This window comes from Helianthus annuus, chromosome 2 (genome assembly GCF_002127325.2).
Source record: "Helianthus annuus cultivar XRQ/B chromosome 2, HanXRQr2.0-SUNRISE, whole genome shotgun sequence".
Taxonomy (NCBI): Eukaryota; Viridiplantae; Streptophyta; class Magnoliopsida; order Asterales; family Asteraceae; genus Helianthus; species Helianthus annuus.
The window spans coordinates 16,747,604-16,763,814 of record NC_035434.2 but is presented as its reverse complement, the minus strand read 5'-3'; the positions used below and the strand labels follow the sequence as shown (position 1 = coordinate 16,763,814).

Below are 16,211 nucleotides of genomic sequence, written 5' to 3'. Positions count from 1 at the left end.
AACAGTATCAGGTTGGTTCTGATCGGGTCATTCATAACAAGGAGGTCTGAGATTCAAATACATATAACAAAATATTTTACTATTATTAGTGTAAAGTAGAGTAAAATAACATTTTCCGTTTAAAAAATATCAAAACAATCTTACTTAACCACACGTTCAACCTAATAATTATAATCACCCATAACATAAAGCAATCAATGTTCCATATAAAACATAATAATTTTGTTTATCCAATTAAGGAAAGTATCAAACTAAAAACAATACTTCAAAATTGATTATACACCTTAAAATTATCAAAATAATCGCCAAAACAATCAAGAAACCGTAAAAACCTAAACTTCAACAAAATAAATAGTTTTTTTTTTTTTTTTATAATCCATTAAACAATCAGACCCCTAAATAAGCTATGTTGGTAGGTATCCACATGAATGTTTGGGTAAACACATATATAGTTTGGTGGGCCCATCACGAATTCTAGAACTCCATTGTAGCCACAATCTTTGCAAAAAAGATGTACCCCCTTGATTTGACTCACCCTGGAATCAAAGATTATGGATATGGGTATGGCAAAAGGGTGACCACTTGAATTGAATCACACATAACACAATGAAAAAGCCCCTGAATTTATTTTTCTTTTTTCCATTTTCATCCATAATCCTGTAGAAAACCCACACACTTTAAGGCAGTTGAGACATTAATAAAGAATGCCTCTTGATTTCAAAGATTTTCAAGAAAAAGTTTCAATTGGATTCAGACCATGGCAACGCTCCTTTGAATTCTGGGCTCGAGCTGTCGATATCTACACTGGTTATAAGGTAATATTAATTATCAACAGTTGATATGAGTAGAGTAGATGGTTGTTTTTGCTTTAATCAAAAGGGGTTTCTTGATTTTTGTGTTTGTGTGGAGAAATTGTGTTTTCTTGGCCATTGTTGTCCAAATTTTGAAACTTTATTGGTTTCTTCATGAAGTGTGTTATGTGCATGTTTTTTTTTTTTTTTTTTTTTTTTTTTTTTTTTCTTGTTATGTTTTTTGCTGTTTGTGTGATGGTGAATTGTGTTTTCTGGCCATTTATTTATTTATTTATTTTTTTCTTGGGTTATTGTTTTTGCTTTAATCAAAGGCAAATTGGAAAAGAATAATCCCATCTTTCTGAACTTGTCTGAAATTGGCCGATAATAATCTCAAGTCAGTTATTAGCCAATAATAATCCGACCTCGTCCAATTTTTTTGTAAAATAGTATGCCGTTAAAATAAGCTTAACGGAGTTAAGTGTTTTTCCGAATTACAAACCGATGTTTTAGGACTTTTGATCGGAACGAGGATACGAGTCGATTGGTGTAAAACTTACTTCGAAATTGTGTTGGAAATGACTTGAATTTTGTTAATTGGAAGTTAAACACCCGAATTGAAGCACCGTTTTCGTGGGTTGGGGGCAGCATTTTTAGGTAAGTTTACATCAATCGACTCGTATCCTCGTTCTGATCAAAAGCCCTAAAATATCGGTTTGTAATTTGGAAAAATACTTAACTCCGTTAAGCTATTTTAACGGCGGACTATTTTTTGGTTTCTTGATTATTTTTGCTGTTTGTGTGATGGTGAATTGTGTTTTCTGGCCATTTATTTATTTATTTATTTATTTTTTCTTGGGTTATTGTCATTATTTTTCAGTAGGTGTATAGTGTTTGACTGTTTTCTTGACCATTCTTATCACAATTTTAGATTTTCTTTGTTTCTTGATGTTCTCCTTTTGTGGGTCCATTGTTTTTTCTTGACCATTGTTATCACACTTTAAAAATTTTCTGGTTTCTTGATGTTATGTTGGTGTATTGGGTTTTCTTGAGCATTCTTGTCCCAATTTGAGGTTTCCTTGGTTTCTTGATGTTCTCCTTTTGTGGGCCCATTTTGTTTTCTTGGCCATTGTTATCACAATCTGAAATTTTCTTGCTTTCTTGATGTTATGTTGGTATCATAGTTGTTAAAAGCCATCGCCCCTTGCGCCTAGGCCCATTTTTCAGGCGAGGCGAGTCAGTTGCGCTTTAAGTCGAGGAAATTGCGCTTTAATTCTCCAGGTGATGGTTCAGGCACACATTCCGGCGAGATTCCTAGATTCCGGAGAGTTTCTGGCCAAATTCTCTACATTCCGACAAGATTCTCGCCAGATTTCTACTATTATATAGGGAAAACTGTTTTTCTACACTAATATTTTATGACTTTTGGTACTAAATAGATGATATAAAGTGTTATATAATAGATTTTGTTTATTTTATTTGAAGAATAGTATTCTTTTTCGTATACATAATATATATATATATATATATTTTCATTATGTGCTTTATTTTTCTCAGGCCCTCGTTTTTTTTGCGCTTTGCGCCTAGACCCAAGGCGAGGCCTATGCGCCTTGAGTGCGCCCAGCGCCTTTAATAACTATGGTTGGTATATTGGGTTTTTTAATGTTTTTTTTTTGCTGTTTGTGTGTTGGTGAACTGTGGTTTCTTGGTCATTAACAAAAGGTTTTTTCGGGTTATTGATGTTATGTTTTAGTAGGTGTATGGTAAATTCTTGACCATTTTCATCACAATTTTAGATTTTTTTGGTTTCTTGATTTTCTGCACTTTGTTTTCTTGGCCATTGTTATTTCAATTGGAAATTTTCTTGGTTTCTTGATGTTATATTGTGTATAAGGTTTTCTTGACCATTCTTGTCCCAATTCGAGGTTTTCTTGGTTTCTTGACGAGTTGACGTTATGTTTTAATATGTGTATTTGGTTTTCTTGGTTTTCTGATGTTACGTACTAGCATAGTTGTTAATAGCGGTTATAGCGACCGCTATAGCGCGCTATGTAGCGATGCGACGTAGTGTCGCTATATGGGTCATAGCGATAAATAGCGAAGATAGCGACTGTTTTTTTTTTTTTTTTTTTTTGATGTAAATAGCAATTAGATATAGCTATAAAATAGCTGGCTTTATAGGTTTTTTGTTAAATATACATGGAAAATAGCATATATACAAGGGTATTTTGATGTAATATACATATAAAAATTTTCAAAATTCTTTTTCTAGTGTAATCGCTATTTATAAAATAGCCGTCGCTATTTGTCGCTATTCGCTACGTAGCCTATAGGTGCCTTGTCGCTATTTGTCGCTATTCGCTATCGACAACTGTGCGTACTAGTATGATTATTGGGTTGTCTTGGGTTCTCGATGTTATATGCTTATGTTTTATAGGCGTATCGTGTTTTCTGAGCATTCTTGTCCCAATTTGAGGTTTTCTCGGTTTCTTGATGTATATAGTTGTGACTTGTGAGTGTTTGGATGAAAAAAGCGATTATGCTTAATCGCTTATTTTAGGGTGAAACAAGTCGTTCTTAGTAAGCGGTTTGGGATACTGATTATCTTGGTGGATTCAAAATCACAAGCTTACCATTTTCTCAATAAGAGTTGTTTTTAATACGCTGCTTATCCGCCTATAAGCACAAACATAAGTTTTATCAATACGCAATCTCATGACCATTGTTGTCTCAATTGACATTCCCTTGGTTTCTTGACTTTTTTCCTTTTGTGGACGTGCCATTTTTTAGGTTTTTCAAGTTCGAGTTAATTTCGAAAAGGATGAGAAGAAGGCGGAAGCAATGTGGGAAAGACAACATGAATACGCGGCGGACAAAGTTTATTCCATGTGCTCCGACATGGGTGGCTTCTTTCTCAAGGTTGGTGTTTGATTAAATATTTTGACTCTTTATATAGTCGGTATTGTTATTTATGCTTTTCTTGTTGAGTTTTTTTTTTTTTTTACATTTATCTTAATAATAGTTTGTTTGTATTTGCCTTTTTAAAATGATAATTGTGACTCAATTTCATTCCGCAATTTTGCACATGTTTATCTAAAATGTGGTCGGTTTCTGTATAAATAATCATAAAGTCATGGTTATAATCTTGGTTCATAAGGGTTTCCTTTTTGTTTGTGCTAGAAGAGTTGATTGTAGAAGTATATTGCTTTTTGTAATTAGAGATGACAATTTCACCCGTTTATGTATTAACAGTTGATTTCGGTTACTTTTAATTGATAACGGGTCAAATAAAAAAATAGTTAAAAGGGAAACACGTCGAATAAGTTAAAAGTCGCTCAAAGTGTAACGTTAATGCATAAAACCTCCTAAATCGTTTTATTAGTAAAATCATATTATTGTTGAAATAATATTATATTGAGGGTGAGAAACTAAGAATCATATTGGAATAATTAAATATTTTTAATCATACTAAAACACCGATTATCTTTTTGACTTGTTTGAATTTGTTAGATTGCTCAAATTCTCGGGAAGCCGGATTTAGCACCGGCAGCATGGGTAAGGCGGTTAGTTACTCTATGCGATCAAGCTCCTGCAACTCCACCTAACATGGTTCAACTTGTTCTTGAGAAAGAACTGTGTAAAAATGTCGATGAAATGTTTGAAAGATTCGAATGGGATCCCATTGGCTCTGCTTCAATCGCTCAGGTATTTCATTTGTTACACAAAAAAGAAAGAGTAAAGTACACGGATGGTCCCTGTGGTTAACCAAAATTTTGGATTTAGTCCCTAACTTCTTTTAAAGCACACGGATGGTCCCAGTGGTTTGCACTTTGTAACGCATTTAGTCCCCAACTTTTGCCAAAAGTACATTGATGGCCCCTGTGGTATGCACTTTGTAACACATTTAGTCACACTAAGTGTTGGGGACTAAATGCGTTACAAAGAGCAAACCACAGGGACCATCCATGTACTTTTGGCAAAAGATGGGTGCTAGATACGTTACAAAGTACAAACAACTGGGACCATCCGTGTACTTCTGAAAAACTAGGGATTAAATCCAAAATTTTGGTTAACCACAGGGACCATCCATGTACTTTACTTAACAAAACTTATTTGGTGATTTGAATGTTTATCTCCATTTGATGTTCCGTATAACAAGTTTTTAGAAATGCTATTTATATTTTCTCTATCATTGTTGTTTTTGCTTATGCATATATAAAAATAAATATAGGTTCATCGCGCAAGGCTTAAAGGGGATAAGAATGATGTAGTTGTCAAGGTAAGTCTAAATTTGAACCCGTTTGGCTTTCAAAACATTTCAATAAGCTAAATATAATTTCAAATATTATACATTACAAAACTAATATAACCACTAAATGACTTTCAACCCGTTTGACTCATTTGACCCGTTTCTTTTTTAGTTAAATATTTTAGCGTAACATATTTGACCGTTAACATAACCCAAATTGACCCGTTCACAAGTCAATGTGTTGAAAATTGCCACCTCGTCTTTTTGCTCACTAAGATCACCCTTTGTAATTATATTAAGAGTTAATTGCCCGGATGGTCCCTGTGGTTTCATGTTTTTTCACGTTTAGTCCCCACCTTTTGAAAATAGCAGGTATGCTCCCTATGGTTTGTTATTTTGTTACTCGGATAGTCCCCTGAGTAGATGTCAGTTAGTTTGGAAATAGTAGGTATGCTCCCTATGGTTTGCATTTTGTTACTCGGATAGTCCCCTGAGTAAATGTCAGGGGACTATCCGAGTAACAAAATGACAAACCATAGGGAGCATACCTGCTATTTCCGAAAGATGGGGACTAAACGTGAAAAAATGTGAAACCACAGGGACCATCCGGGCAATTAACTCTTATATTAATATTATCTATATTTTAGGTACAACATCCCGGTGTTCAAGAGTTAATGATGACAGATCTTCGGAACTTGAAAGCTTTTGCGGTATTCATACAAAAGGCAGACATCAAATTCGATTTCTTCTCGGTGTGTAAAGAAATGGAGAAACAGGTGACGTCAAGAAACATTATCAGAATAAGATAATCATTTAGTTTAAATTTCGGTTTTTAATACAATAATTTTTTTATATTTATTTCTTCATATAATTTTTTGCTAATCTTTTTTTGTTCATGTCATTCAAGATAGGGTATGAATTCGACTTTAAAAGAGAAGCTGATGCCATGGATAGAATTGGAACTTTTCTACGTAAAATTAACCGAAAGGCGCCGGTTAAAGTGCCACGAGTTATACCGAATGCAGTCACCAGGTGTGCCTTGTTAGTTTTGACTTTTCAGGTCAAACATCTTTGACTTTTTAAGTCAAACATGTGGCTTTCTAGCTCTAGAAATCTAGAATATTGTTAATGACTTAATTAGGGCTGCAAACGAACTGAACTTTCAGCGAACAGTTCGGCGGGAAGTTCGTTTGTGTTTGTTCGTTTAATAAATGAATGACCACGAACAAGAAATTTTGTTCGTTTAGTTAAATGAATGAAGGCCGTGTTCGTTCATTTATATTCGTGAACGTTTGGTAACGTGTATGTTCGATAGTTCATTAGTGTTTTTAATTTTTTATTTTATATAAACACTTCACAATTCCGACAAATAAAATATTTAATAAGTATCAGTGCTATTCATGAACGCGTTTATGTTCATGAACAGTTGTTTGCGTTCGGTACCTAAAATTAACAAACGTACACGAACGCATTCATTTCCTTAACGAACAAACATGAACATATAATCTCGTTCGGTAAGTTTTCATGAACACATATATTTCCTTAACAAACGAACACGGTCTTGTTCGTGTTCGTTCAGTGCGTTTGCAGCCCTAGACTTAATGTAACATTGCAGAAATGATGCAAATGGACATACCCTTGATGGTTTGATAGTAGTATTGTACTGCCAGTAAAATGTCTAAAATACCCATCAACTGTCAAATGTCTAAAATACCCCTCAAATTTTCTATTTCCTTTTTTTTGATTTTTTCTTTTAAATTTTATAGGAGGGTGTTGGTGATGGAATATATAGATGGGGTCCCGATTCTGAATCTCGGAGATGAAATTAAAAAAAGAGGAATAAATCCAGACGGTAAGATGGCAGCAGCAGCAAAGCAGTAAGCCTCCACAGAACTCAGAGAGTATGAAAGTTTCATTTGCCACTTTATATTTAAATGATAAAACCGAATTCATAAACAAAAAAAATACATTCAAGGTTTATAACAAAGAAAAAGACGGTTTCCTAATTTTGTATCTGCTGTATGTTTTTTTTTTTTTTTTTTTTTTTTTTTTTTTTTTTTTGTGAAGTGTATATAGGATTATAGGGTGTGTGTATGTATACGTATATGATCAAAACAAGAATCTCGCATTAACTGCCATTTTCGTCCCTGACCCTGACATTCTTGAAACATGCCAGTTCCGTCCAAAAACTTAACGCCTGTTAAAACCTGCCGTTGAATGAAGGGTAAAAACGTCATTTTCCTTTTTTTAACAACAGGCTTTAACAGACTCTAGTTTTTTGGATGGAACTGGCATGTTTCAAGAATGTCAGGGACGGAAATGGTACAAATTTGAAATTTGGCCCGGACTGGCATAATTGAACAAACCGCAACTCCGCAAGGACGAAAATGGCAGTTAACTCAATAAATATACTTGTTAATCATTTTCTTCATGTAATTTAAAAGACTCTTATTTCAAACCTACAATCTGTCTACTTTCTTTCTCACATAATTTTGTAAATATAACTTTTTTATTTTTTAAATAATCAGAAACGACAAAGATTTATGAGCAAATTACAAAAATCGTCCTTTATGTATGTTACTTATTGCAAACTGTGTCCTTTGTCTTCAATAATTACAGAAAACGTACTCGATGTTTGCAAACTCCTGCAAGTTATGTCCTTTAGCCCTAACTCAGTTAATTTTTGTGGTTAAATCTGACCAAATGGACCCCACATGAGGGTATTTTTGTGGTTAAATCTGACCAAATGGACTCCACATGAGAGTAAAATGACCAAAATACCCTCATGTGGGGTCCATTTGGTCAGATTTAACCACAAAAATTAACTGAGTTAGGGCTAAAGGACATAACTTGCAAGGGTTTGCAAACATCGAGTACGTTTTCTGTAATTATTAAAGACAAAGGACACAGTTTGCAATAAGTGACATACATAAAGGACGATTTTTGTAATTTACTCTTTAGGTAATCATCTGTAACAACAGAAAATAGTGTTTGGATGTGCTTCTGGGGTTTAAAGTCGTAATTATCCGATAATCATGTATATATTAAATCGGATATTCAGTCTTCTATAATCACTTTCAAAACACACTTTTAAGACACCTTGCGACGATCATGAACGAACTCAAATTGTTGAACGTTTTTTTTTTAAATCTATGTGAGACGATTATTAAATATTAATCTAACAATTAAGAGTGGCATTTGTGTAAATAGTTGTTAAGGGATAGCATCTTTTATTTTCAACATAATTTGAGCTAGTATCGTTTTATTTTCTATGTAGGAACATTTTAAAAAGTCTTACTCTTGCATATGGACAAATGATACTCAAGAGCGGATTCTTTCATGCGGATCCTCATCCCGGAAATATTCTCATTTGTAATGGCTCAGAGGTAAACACAACTAACTTTTTTTTTTTTTTTTAATTTCTTTTTAAATATAACTGTAGCCCGGTTGGGACTTGGACCATTTAGAACCGACACATGGTTAAGGACTGAGCCCGGGACTATTTTTTGTTTTTTACAAAAAATTAAAAAGTATTTTGAGGTACTGTTAAAAAAAGACATGTTATAGTTGTTAATAGGGGTGTTAAAGGGAACGTGTTCGTTGGTCGAACTCGAAAATCGTGGCAGACACATAAACCCGAACTCGTCACTAGTTTTCACGCGTTGACACGAAGGCGACCGTTCAACCCTATATTATTATTTGATTATTATATTAATACTATAATTTTAAATTTATAACAAAAATTACACATGTATATAAAAATAAGAGTTAATTACATAGTTAGTCCCTGTGGTTTGTCCAAAGTAACATACTTAGGTACTAACAGTTTAAAATCACATTCTAGGGTATTAACTTTTCATTTTATAACGTTTGGAGGTATTAACGTTATTTGTAGGTTTAAGATCACATTCTATTAGTACCTAAGTATGTTATTTTGTGCAAACCACAGGGACTAACTATGTTAATACCCTAGAAGTTAATACCTCCAAACGTTACAAAATGAAAAGTTAATACCCTAGAAGGTGATTTTAAACTATTAGTACCTAAGTATGTTATTTTGTGCAAACCATAGGGACTAACTATGTAATTAACTCTAAAAATAATCATGTTTAAACTATAAAGCTTGATTCTCATTTCTTTTCTATCTTCTAATTTTGACATAATATACAAAAATCAGTGACACGTCACATTTTCGAAAAATAAGTATAAAATTAACCGGTCAACCTGCAAACCTACTAATTCGACTCAAACACGACACGTTTAGCTAAACACCTCCGAAGGCTTGACCCGAATCTGACCCAGACCCGTTTCGACTAAACCCAAACCTGCAAGTTCGTGGTAGGCTGCTGTTGTATTTTCGTCTTGTGTATGATATTCACATCCTTAGTTGCTAATCAATCCAAATTATGTTTGCCCAATATTATTAAAACATTTTCCAAATGAATTTATTAAATAGTTAATAAACATTTAAAATAAATATTAAATGTTATGACAAAAAACGTTTCCCGAAATAATGTTAATATTTGTATGCAACCTCCATGAGCCAAATAGACTGTTACTCGCATGATTTAGAATTAAGAGTAAACTTCCGTTTTGCTCCCTGCGGTTTGGTCACTTTAACGGTTTTGCTCCAAACCTTTAAAAATAGCCATTTTACTCCCTGATTTTTCGGTTTTTTTGCCAGTTTGCTCCCCGCCTCTAACTCCATCCAAATTGTTTGTTTTTCCATTTTGCTCCCCGCAGGGAGCAAACTGGCAACAAAACCAAAACATCAGGGAGTAAAATGGCTATTTTTAAAGGTTTGGGGCAAAACCGTTAAAGTGACCAAACCACAAGGAGCAAAACGGAAATTTACTCTAGAATTAATTACTAAAATCTGCAAACAATAATATTTCCATAATTAATTATTTTTAACAACGGAACTCCATAAGTAGGTCGCATTGCTTGATTATGGACAAGTGAAAGATCTTCCAAACGCTTTGAGGCTCGGTTACGCCAATCTGGTTCTTGCTATTGCTGATAACGATCACGCAAGGGCATCAGAAGGATTCCGGTAAATATTTTTATTTAAATGGAATATTTTTTTTATTTATCTAAAATGGGTATAAATATTTTTCATTTAATTAATGAAATGATGCCTATAACTATTTCAGGGAACTTGGCATAGACACCGTAAGCTTGTGTTCGAACGAACAGGCAGAACTGTTTAAGCTGGCTCAGGTGATGTTTGACACGAAACTGCCACCTGGCGTCAAGGTGTTGCAACCGTTTTCAGAAGATTCATCGATTAAGAAAGTTGCGGTTCAGGTATGCCTTTTTAACAAAATGGTAATCTTGATCTGTTTACTTATGGATGGGTTGATTTGTTTTTTTTTTTTTTTTTTTTTTTTTTTTTTTTTCTATTTATCTTAAATGGGTTAAATAAAAAAACTAGGTGAAATAGAGAACGTGTCGAACGAGTTAGTAGTCGTTTCAACTTTAACGTCTATTTAATGCATAAACCTTGTATATATAGATCTCAAACGGGTCAAATAAAAAACTAGGTAACAGGCGAAACGAGTCAAACGGGTTGAGAGTCACCGAAAGTCTGTATTAAACACTACAACCTTTTATATAGTTTTATCTTAAAAACTAGAGTTAATTACTGTTTTCGTCCCTGTGGTTTGTCAAAAATCACTATTTCAGTCCATTAGTTTAAAAATTGCGATTCAAGTCCCTGTGGTTTCACTTTCGTAACCATTTCAGTCCGCCTCGTAACCATTTCAGTCCCTGTACTTAACAGAATAATGGATTGAAATGGTTACGAAAGTGAAACCACAGGGACTGAAATCGCAATTTTTAAACTAACGGACTGAAATAGTGATTTTTGACAAACCACAGGGACGAAAACAGTAATTAACTCTAAAAATTACACTACTATTCACATTATTCCTATGTCCAAAATAATTATCTGCAAACAAAATAATCACAATTTAATTATGCAGATTTTTTACTTGTCCGTTCTATAAAGGACCCGTTTCAGCCAGAACTGTTTGACCCATTTTTGAAAAGGACCCGTTTCAGCCCGAACTGTTTTGACCCGTTTTAAAAAGGACCTGTTTCAGCCCGAACTGTTTTGACCCATTTTAAAAAGGACCCGTTTCAGCCAGAACTGTTTTGACCCATTTTAAAAAGGACCCGTTTCAGCCAGAACTGTTTTGACCCATTTTAAAAAGGACCCGTTTAAGCCAGAACTGTTTTGACCTGGTACTCAAGCCACCCGTATAACCACCTCTAGACATTACACTGAACAAATGATGTCACGTATTATTTTTCGCGAATTTGTTTAAAGTTAGAATATTCTAAACACTTTCAATCTCTTGGTAGGCTTTCCCAGAGGAGCTTTTTTCAGTCCTTCGTACGGTGCAGTTGTTAAGAGGGCTTAGTGTGGGTTTGGGAATCAATTACTCATGTGCTGAGCAATGGCGACCGATTGCTGAAGAAGCTTTATATCTTGCTGGCAGACTAAAAGGTGACTCAACTCGATAAGTCTATATATAATCTTCGTGTATGCGGGTCGGGTAATGGGCCGAAACATATTTGGGTTGTAAAGTGTAACATTTTGGGGCCCACTATCACTTTTTTTATCATAGTTTTTTTTTTTTAAATTTTATAATAATTAGTGATCAAGTATAATTACAAAAATTATATAACTTTTTGTCATATAAAGATATTTGAATACACTTTGGATGAATTTTGAAATAATGCAGGTTGGGTAACGGGCCAAAATATGTTCTAGTCGGAAAGTAAAACTTTTTGAGGACACAGTCATCTTTTTAGTAACTTTTTAAATTGTATAACAATTAGGCCATGCGTAGTCATAACGCCCCTTTGTGGGCGTTATGCGACACGTGGCGCGCCACGTGTGCGGCTAGGCGTTATGGGGCGTTATGCATTTAAGCCCGTAGTCATAAAGCCCCCGCCTAATCATTACTCAATTATTAATTTCTAATTTTTTATAATTATTTTCTAAGTTTATAAAATTAAAATTCATTTCATTAAATTAAAAAAACATTACACTAAAATAAAAAAAAAAACATTACACTAAAAAAAAAACGGTTCCACTAAAAAAAAGTTGGACTAAAAAAATAAAAAAACCCTTACACTAATTAACTCAAAACACAAAATCAGTCCAAAGCCCATATAAAAACAAAACACAAACTAGCCCAAAGCCCATAAATTAAAAACCCTAAAATTCTTCCTCTTCCTTGTCTTCCTTCTTCTTCTTCTTCGATAGATACCTGCAACACAAACACAAAAACAAAGCAGAAAAAGGAAAAAAAAAAAATCAAACAAACCCACACATCACGCCGCTATAGACATCACGCCACCCCCTCATTTTCGATTCATAGCGCCCCGCGTATTGGTGTGCCCGGCGTTTTGCCGGCGCCATGCTTGGGCATACCGCCCCACTACGCATTACCTTAGTGACTAAATTTATTTACAAATATCATATCATAATAATCATAAATTGTTTTTCTGATTTTTTTATGGGTCAAGTTATTCAACAAACGCTCCTAATTGTAAGAAGTGTAAGAAGAATTTATAGAGTGACAAGTGTCCGATAACCTAAAATTAAACCCACTACATCACCACCCAAAACCTAAACACCCCTCCCCCCCCCCCCCCCCAAAAAAAATAAAAAATAAAAACTAAAAAAAAAAATCTAAAAAAAAACTAAACACCCACCACCACCCAAAAACCTAAACCCCCACCCCCTCGGCGAAAAAAAAAATTCTTTTTTTTTGGGTGGGTGATGGAGGAGGGGATGGGGGTGGGGGTTTAGGTTTTTGGGTGGTGGTGGATGTTTAAGGTTTTTTTTTTTTTTTTTTTTTTTTTTTTTTGTTTAGTGGATTTTTTTAGGAGCCTTTGTACCCTTCTTACAATTAGGAGCCTTTGTATTTGATCCTAGTCTTTTTTTATATATAAAGTGAGTTAGGAAGATTTGACTTATAAAATATGTGGACCGGGTAATGGGCCAAACCATGTGGGTTGAAAAGTGTAACCTTTTGAGGACCAAACAATATCTTTTATACCATCTTTTTAAATTTTATAATAGTTTGTGGTTGAATACAATTACAAAACTTATATTACATTAATCATAATCTGACTTTTTATTTTTTTTTAATTATACATAAAGCAATCTAGGAATATCTGAATACACTTTACATGACTTTTGAAATAATGCGGGTCGGGTAACGGGTCAAAAATTATATTCGGGTTAGAAAGTACTTTTTAAGGACCCAAAATCACTTTTTTAACCATCCTTTTGAATTGCATTAATTAGTGGTTAAATATATGGTAAAGTTCTTGTACAAATAATCTTAACATACTAAACATACAAATTGAAGGAAAACTCAAAAAGACAAGGTGGCATTTTTGTAATTATCAATAACTATCAAAGTTACTCTACAAATATACCTAAAAAAACCTAACCACTCCCCCCACCCCCAAAAAAAACCTAAACCCCCCACCCCCCAAAAACCTAAAAAAAACCTACCCCCCCCCCCACCCCCACCCCCAAAAACCTAAAAAAACCTAACCCCCCCCCCCACCCAAGCTAAAATGCTAAAAACTAAACCCCCCAAAAAACCTAAAAAAATAAAAAAAACACACACACAAATTATTTTATTTTATTTTTTTAACATTTTTTATTAAAAATCGCTACTTTTAGTAGCAGCCAAAAAAAAAAAATTTTTTTTTTCTAACGAAATGTAGCGATTTTTTAATAAAAAATGTTAAAAAAAATTGTGTTTTTTTAGGTATTTTTGGTTGTAACTTTGATAGTTGGTGGTAATTACAAAAATGCCACCTTGTCTTTTTGGGTTTTCCTTCAATTTGTATGTTTAGTATGTTAAGATTATTTGTATTTGATCTTTTGCCGTTAAATATAATTGCAAAAGTTATACTCATCTTAATGACCATTCAGATGCTATCTCTTAATGGTTTAAAACCTCTGAATGGATAAGAGGTAACTTCAAGTCTGAATGATTAAGAGTCAACCTTTGAATGGTAAATAATCACATGTCACATTTTTCTACCTTCTCATTGGTAAAATTTTTAATGGTTCCATTAAGAGGTAGCCTCTTAATGACCATTCAGAGGCTACCAAACAGCCTCATAATCTGACTTTCTATTTTTTTTTTCCTTATATAACCCGATTTAGGATTATCAATTTGAATACGCTTTGGATGACTTTCTATATGTTTGACTGACACGTTTCCTCTGTAGTTGAATCTTTTAACTTGATCATGTTGATAATGTGTAGGGGTGTAAACGAGTCGAGCCGAGCCCGAGCCCGACTAGGCTCGAGCTCGGCTCGTTATGTTTTTATGAAGCTCGAGCTCGGCTCGGTTCGAGCCTACTTCTCTGAGCTCGAGCTCGGCTCGCGAGTAAAACCCAAAGCTCGAGCTCGGCTCGACTCGGCTCGAGCTATTTCGAGAACAACCTCAAATGAGCTAAAAGCTCGGCTCGAGCTCGTTTCAACAGCGATTAAGCGAGCCAAAGCTCGGCTCGAGCTCGGCTCACCACTGTTATCATCATCATTATTATATGATATATATAAAAAACTAAAATTTTGTTTAGGCTCGTTTGGGCTCGCGAGCCTAAACGAGCTTTGTATTTCAGGCTCGAGCTCGGGCTCGATAACTAAACGAGCTCTATTTCAGGCTCGGGCTCGTTAAGGCTCGACTCGTTCGAGCTTTTAACCGAGCCGATCACGAGTAGCTCTCGAGCCTCTGTGCTTGTTTACACCCCTAATAATGTGGGCCATGCGGCCTGTGACTGAATGTTACTCGTTTCTTCTCGTTTCAGCTGAGGATATGAAGACGAGAGAACAAAGTAAACGTGGGTTTTTTAGAAGAATATTTTGGCGGTAAAATGACGGGTTAACCGGTGATGATAACGAGTCAAACCGTTTATATGAGTTATTTTTTTTTTCTACAATTTATGTTTACTTTCTAATTTTAACAAGTTTTGTGAGAGTTTTCCATTATCATTTGAAGGATCATTGTGTCGAACTGTCGATATGGAACGTCACTTGTCATTCTTGTAACAAGTTGAAACGAGTGAATATCGGATCAAAGTTGATTAGGTCGATCGACAAATACTTCTTTGTCCTCTTACTTATATATGAAATTCGTTATTGTTTGATATGTTAAATATGATTGAAAAACTATTATCATTAGGGAAAATTTTCAACCAAGTTTCATGAGTGTTTCACTAATTACTCGAAAAAAGTTTGGTTTCTCTAGAGTCACTTATTATTATTTTTTTATAAATGTTAATTAAAAAAAGGTGAATTAAATGGAACATACAATTTTAATTATTGTCAAGTCTACTTTAGATTTTTTTTTTAAATAATCATTAAATAGTAACCATATTAATTATGTTCCATTTACTTTGGTCACTTAATCTACAAAAAAATTGTAAACATTTTTCACAAGATTAAAAAAGCTAATGACACTAGGTGATTAATAAACCTTGAGTGTCATGACTTTAATATGAGAGAGATTAAACTTACTTTAGGGAACATGAAAGCTAATTTTAACCTAAGTACCCTTTTTGATGTTATATGAAATTAACTTGTTATAAATATAGTACCGCTAAAATTGGCGAGTTATGTACTAATAAGTTAAAACAATGACAATCATCGTTCGTGATCCGAACCACATTTGGGATGGGAAATTAGACGGGTACTTAGGTATGAGATCGAATTTCAAAACTCACCCGGTCACCAAAACTCGTTTACCTGTATCGAAATCGAATATATTAATATATTATGTAATTTTAATAGTTACAATGATTAATAGCATGTTAAGGTTTTTAGAAACTTGAAACTATCAAAATTTTAATAATGTTAGAAGTGTAGTCGAATATTATATATATTTTAAGTCAGCTTAAGGTGAGTTCAAGATCATCATTCGATAATGACTTAATGAGCATCATAGCGGATAGTTTTTAACCACATAACACAATAAACGAATTTAGCTGGTGGACTCTGGTTACTCTCAGAGTACTCCGTTTGTCCAGTGGGTGCCCCGAAAGTGCTCGGGATTGATTCTGTTGACCGTTCAAGAAAAAAAAAAAAAAAAAGATAGACCACTCACTGAATGCATTAAGGTCCATTGAAT

The 16,211-nt window shown here is 34.1% G+C and overlaps 1 protein-coding gene across 2 annotated transcripts; it reads left to right on the top strand.

The window, feature by feature from the left end:
* The first annotated feature begins 479 nt into the window (after positions 1–479).
* Positions 480–15,240, top strand: LOC110911747 (protein ACTIVITY OF BC1 COMPLEX KINASE 7, chloroplastic). 2 transcript variants are annotated; one of them, XM_022156380.2, is made up of 12 exons: positions 483–815; positions 3,582–3,710; positions 4,302–4,496; positions 5,023–5,070; positions 5,688–5,816; positions 5,948–6,072; positions 6,807–6,917; positions 8,318–8,426; positions 9,975–10,093; positions 10,194–10,347; positions 11,407–11,551; positions 14,893–15,240. In XM_022156380.2, exons 1-12 carry the CDS (start codon positions 705–707, stop codon positions 14,955–14,957), a joined length of 1,440 nt encoding a protein of 479 aa, XP_022012072.1. In that variant the 5' UTR covers positions 483–704; the 3' UTR covers positions 14,958–15,240. The 2 variants fall into 2 exon arrangements, with proteins under 2 accessions (XP_035835409.1, XP_022012072.1); XM_035979516.1 differs by lacking the exon at positions 3,582–3,710 and having other exon boundaries at positions 480–815.
* The last annotated feature ends 971 nt before the right edge of the window (positions 15,241–16,211 follow it).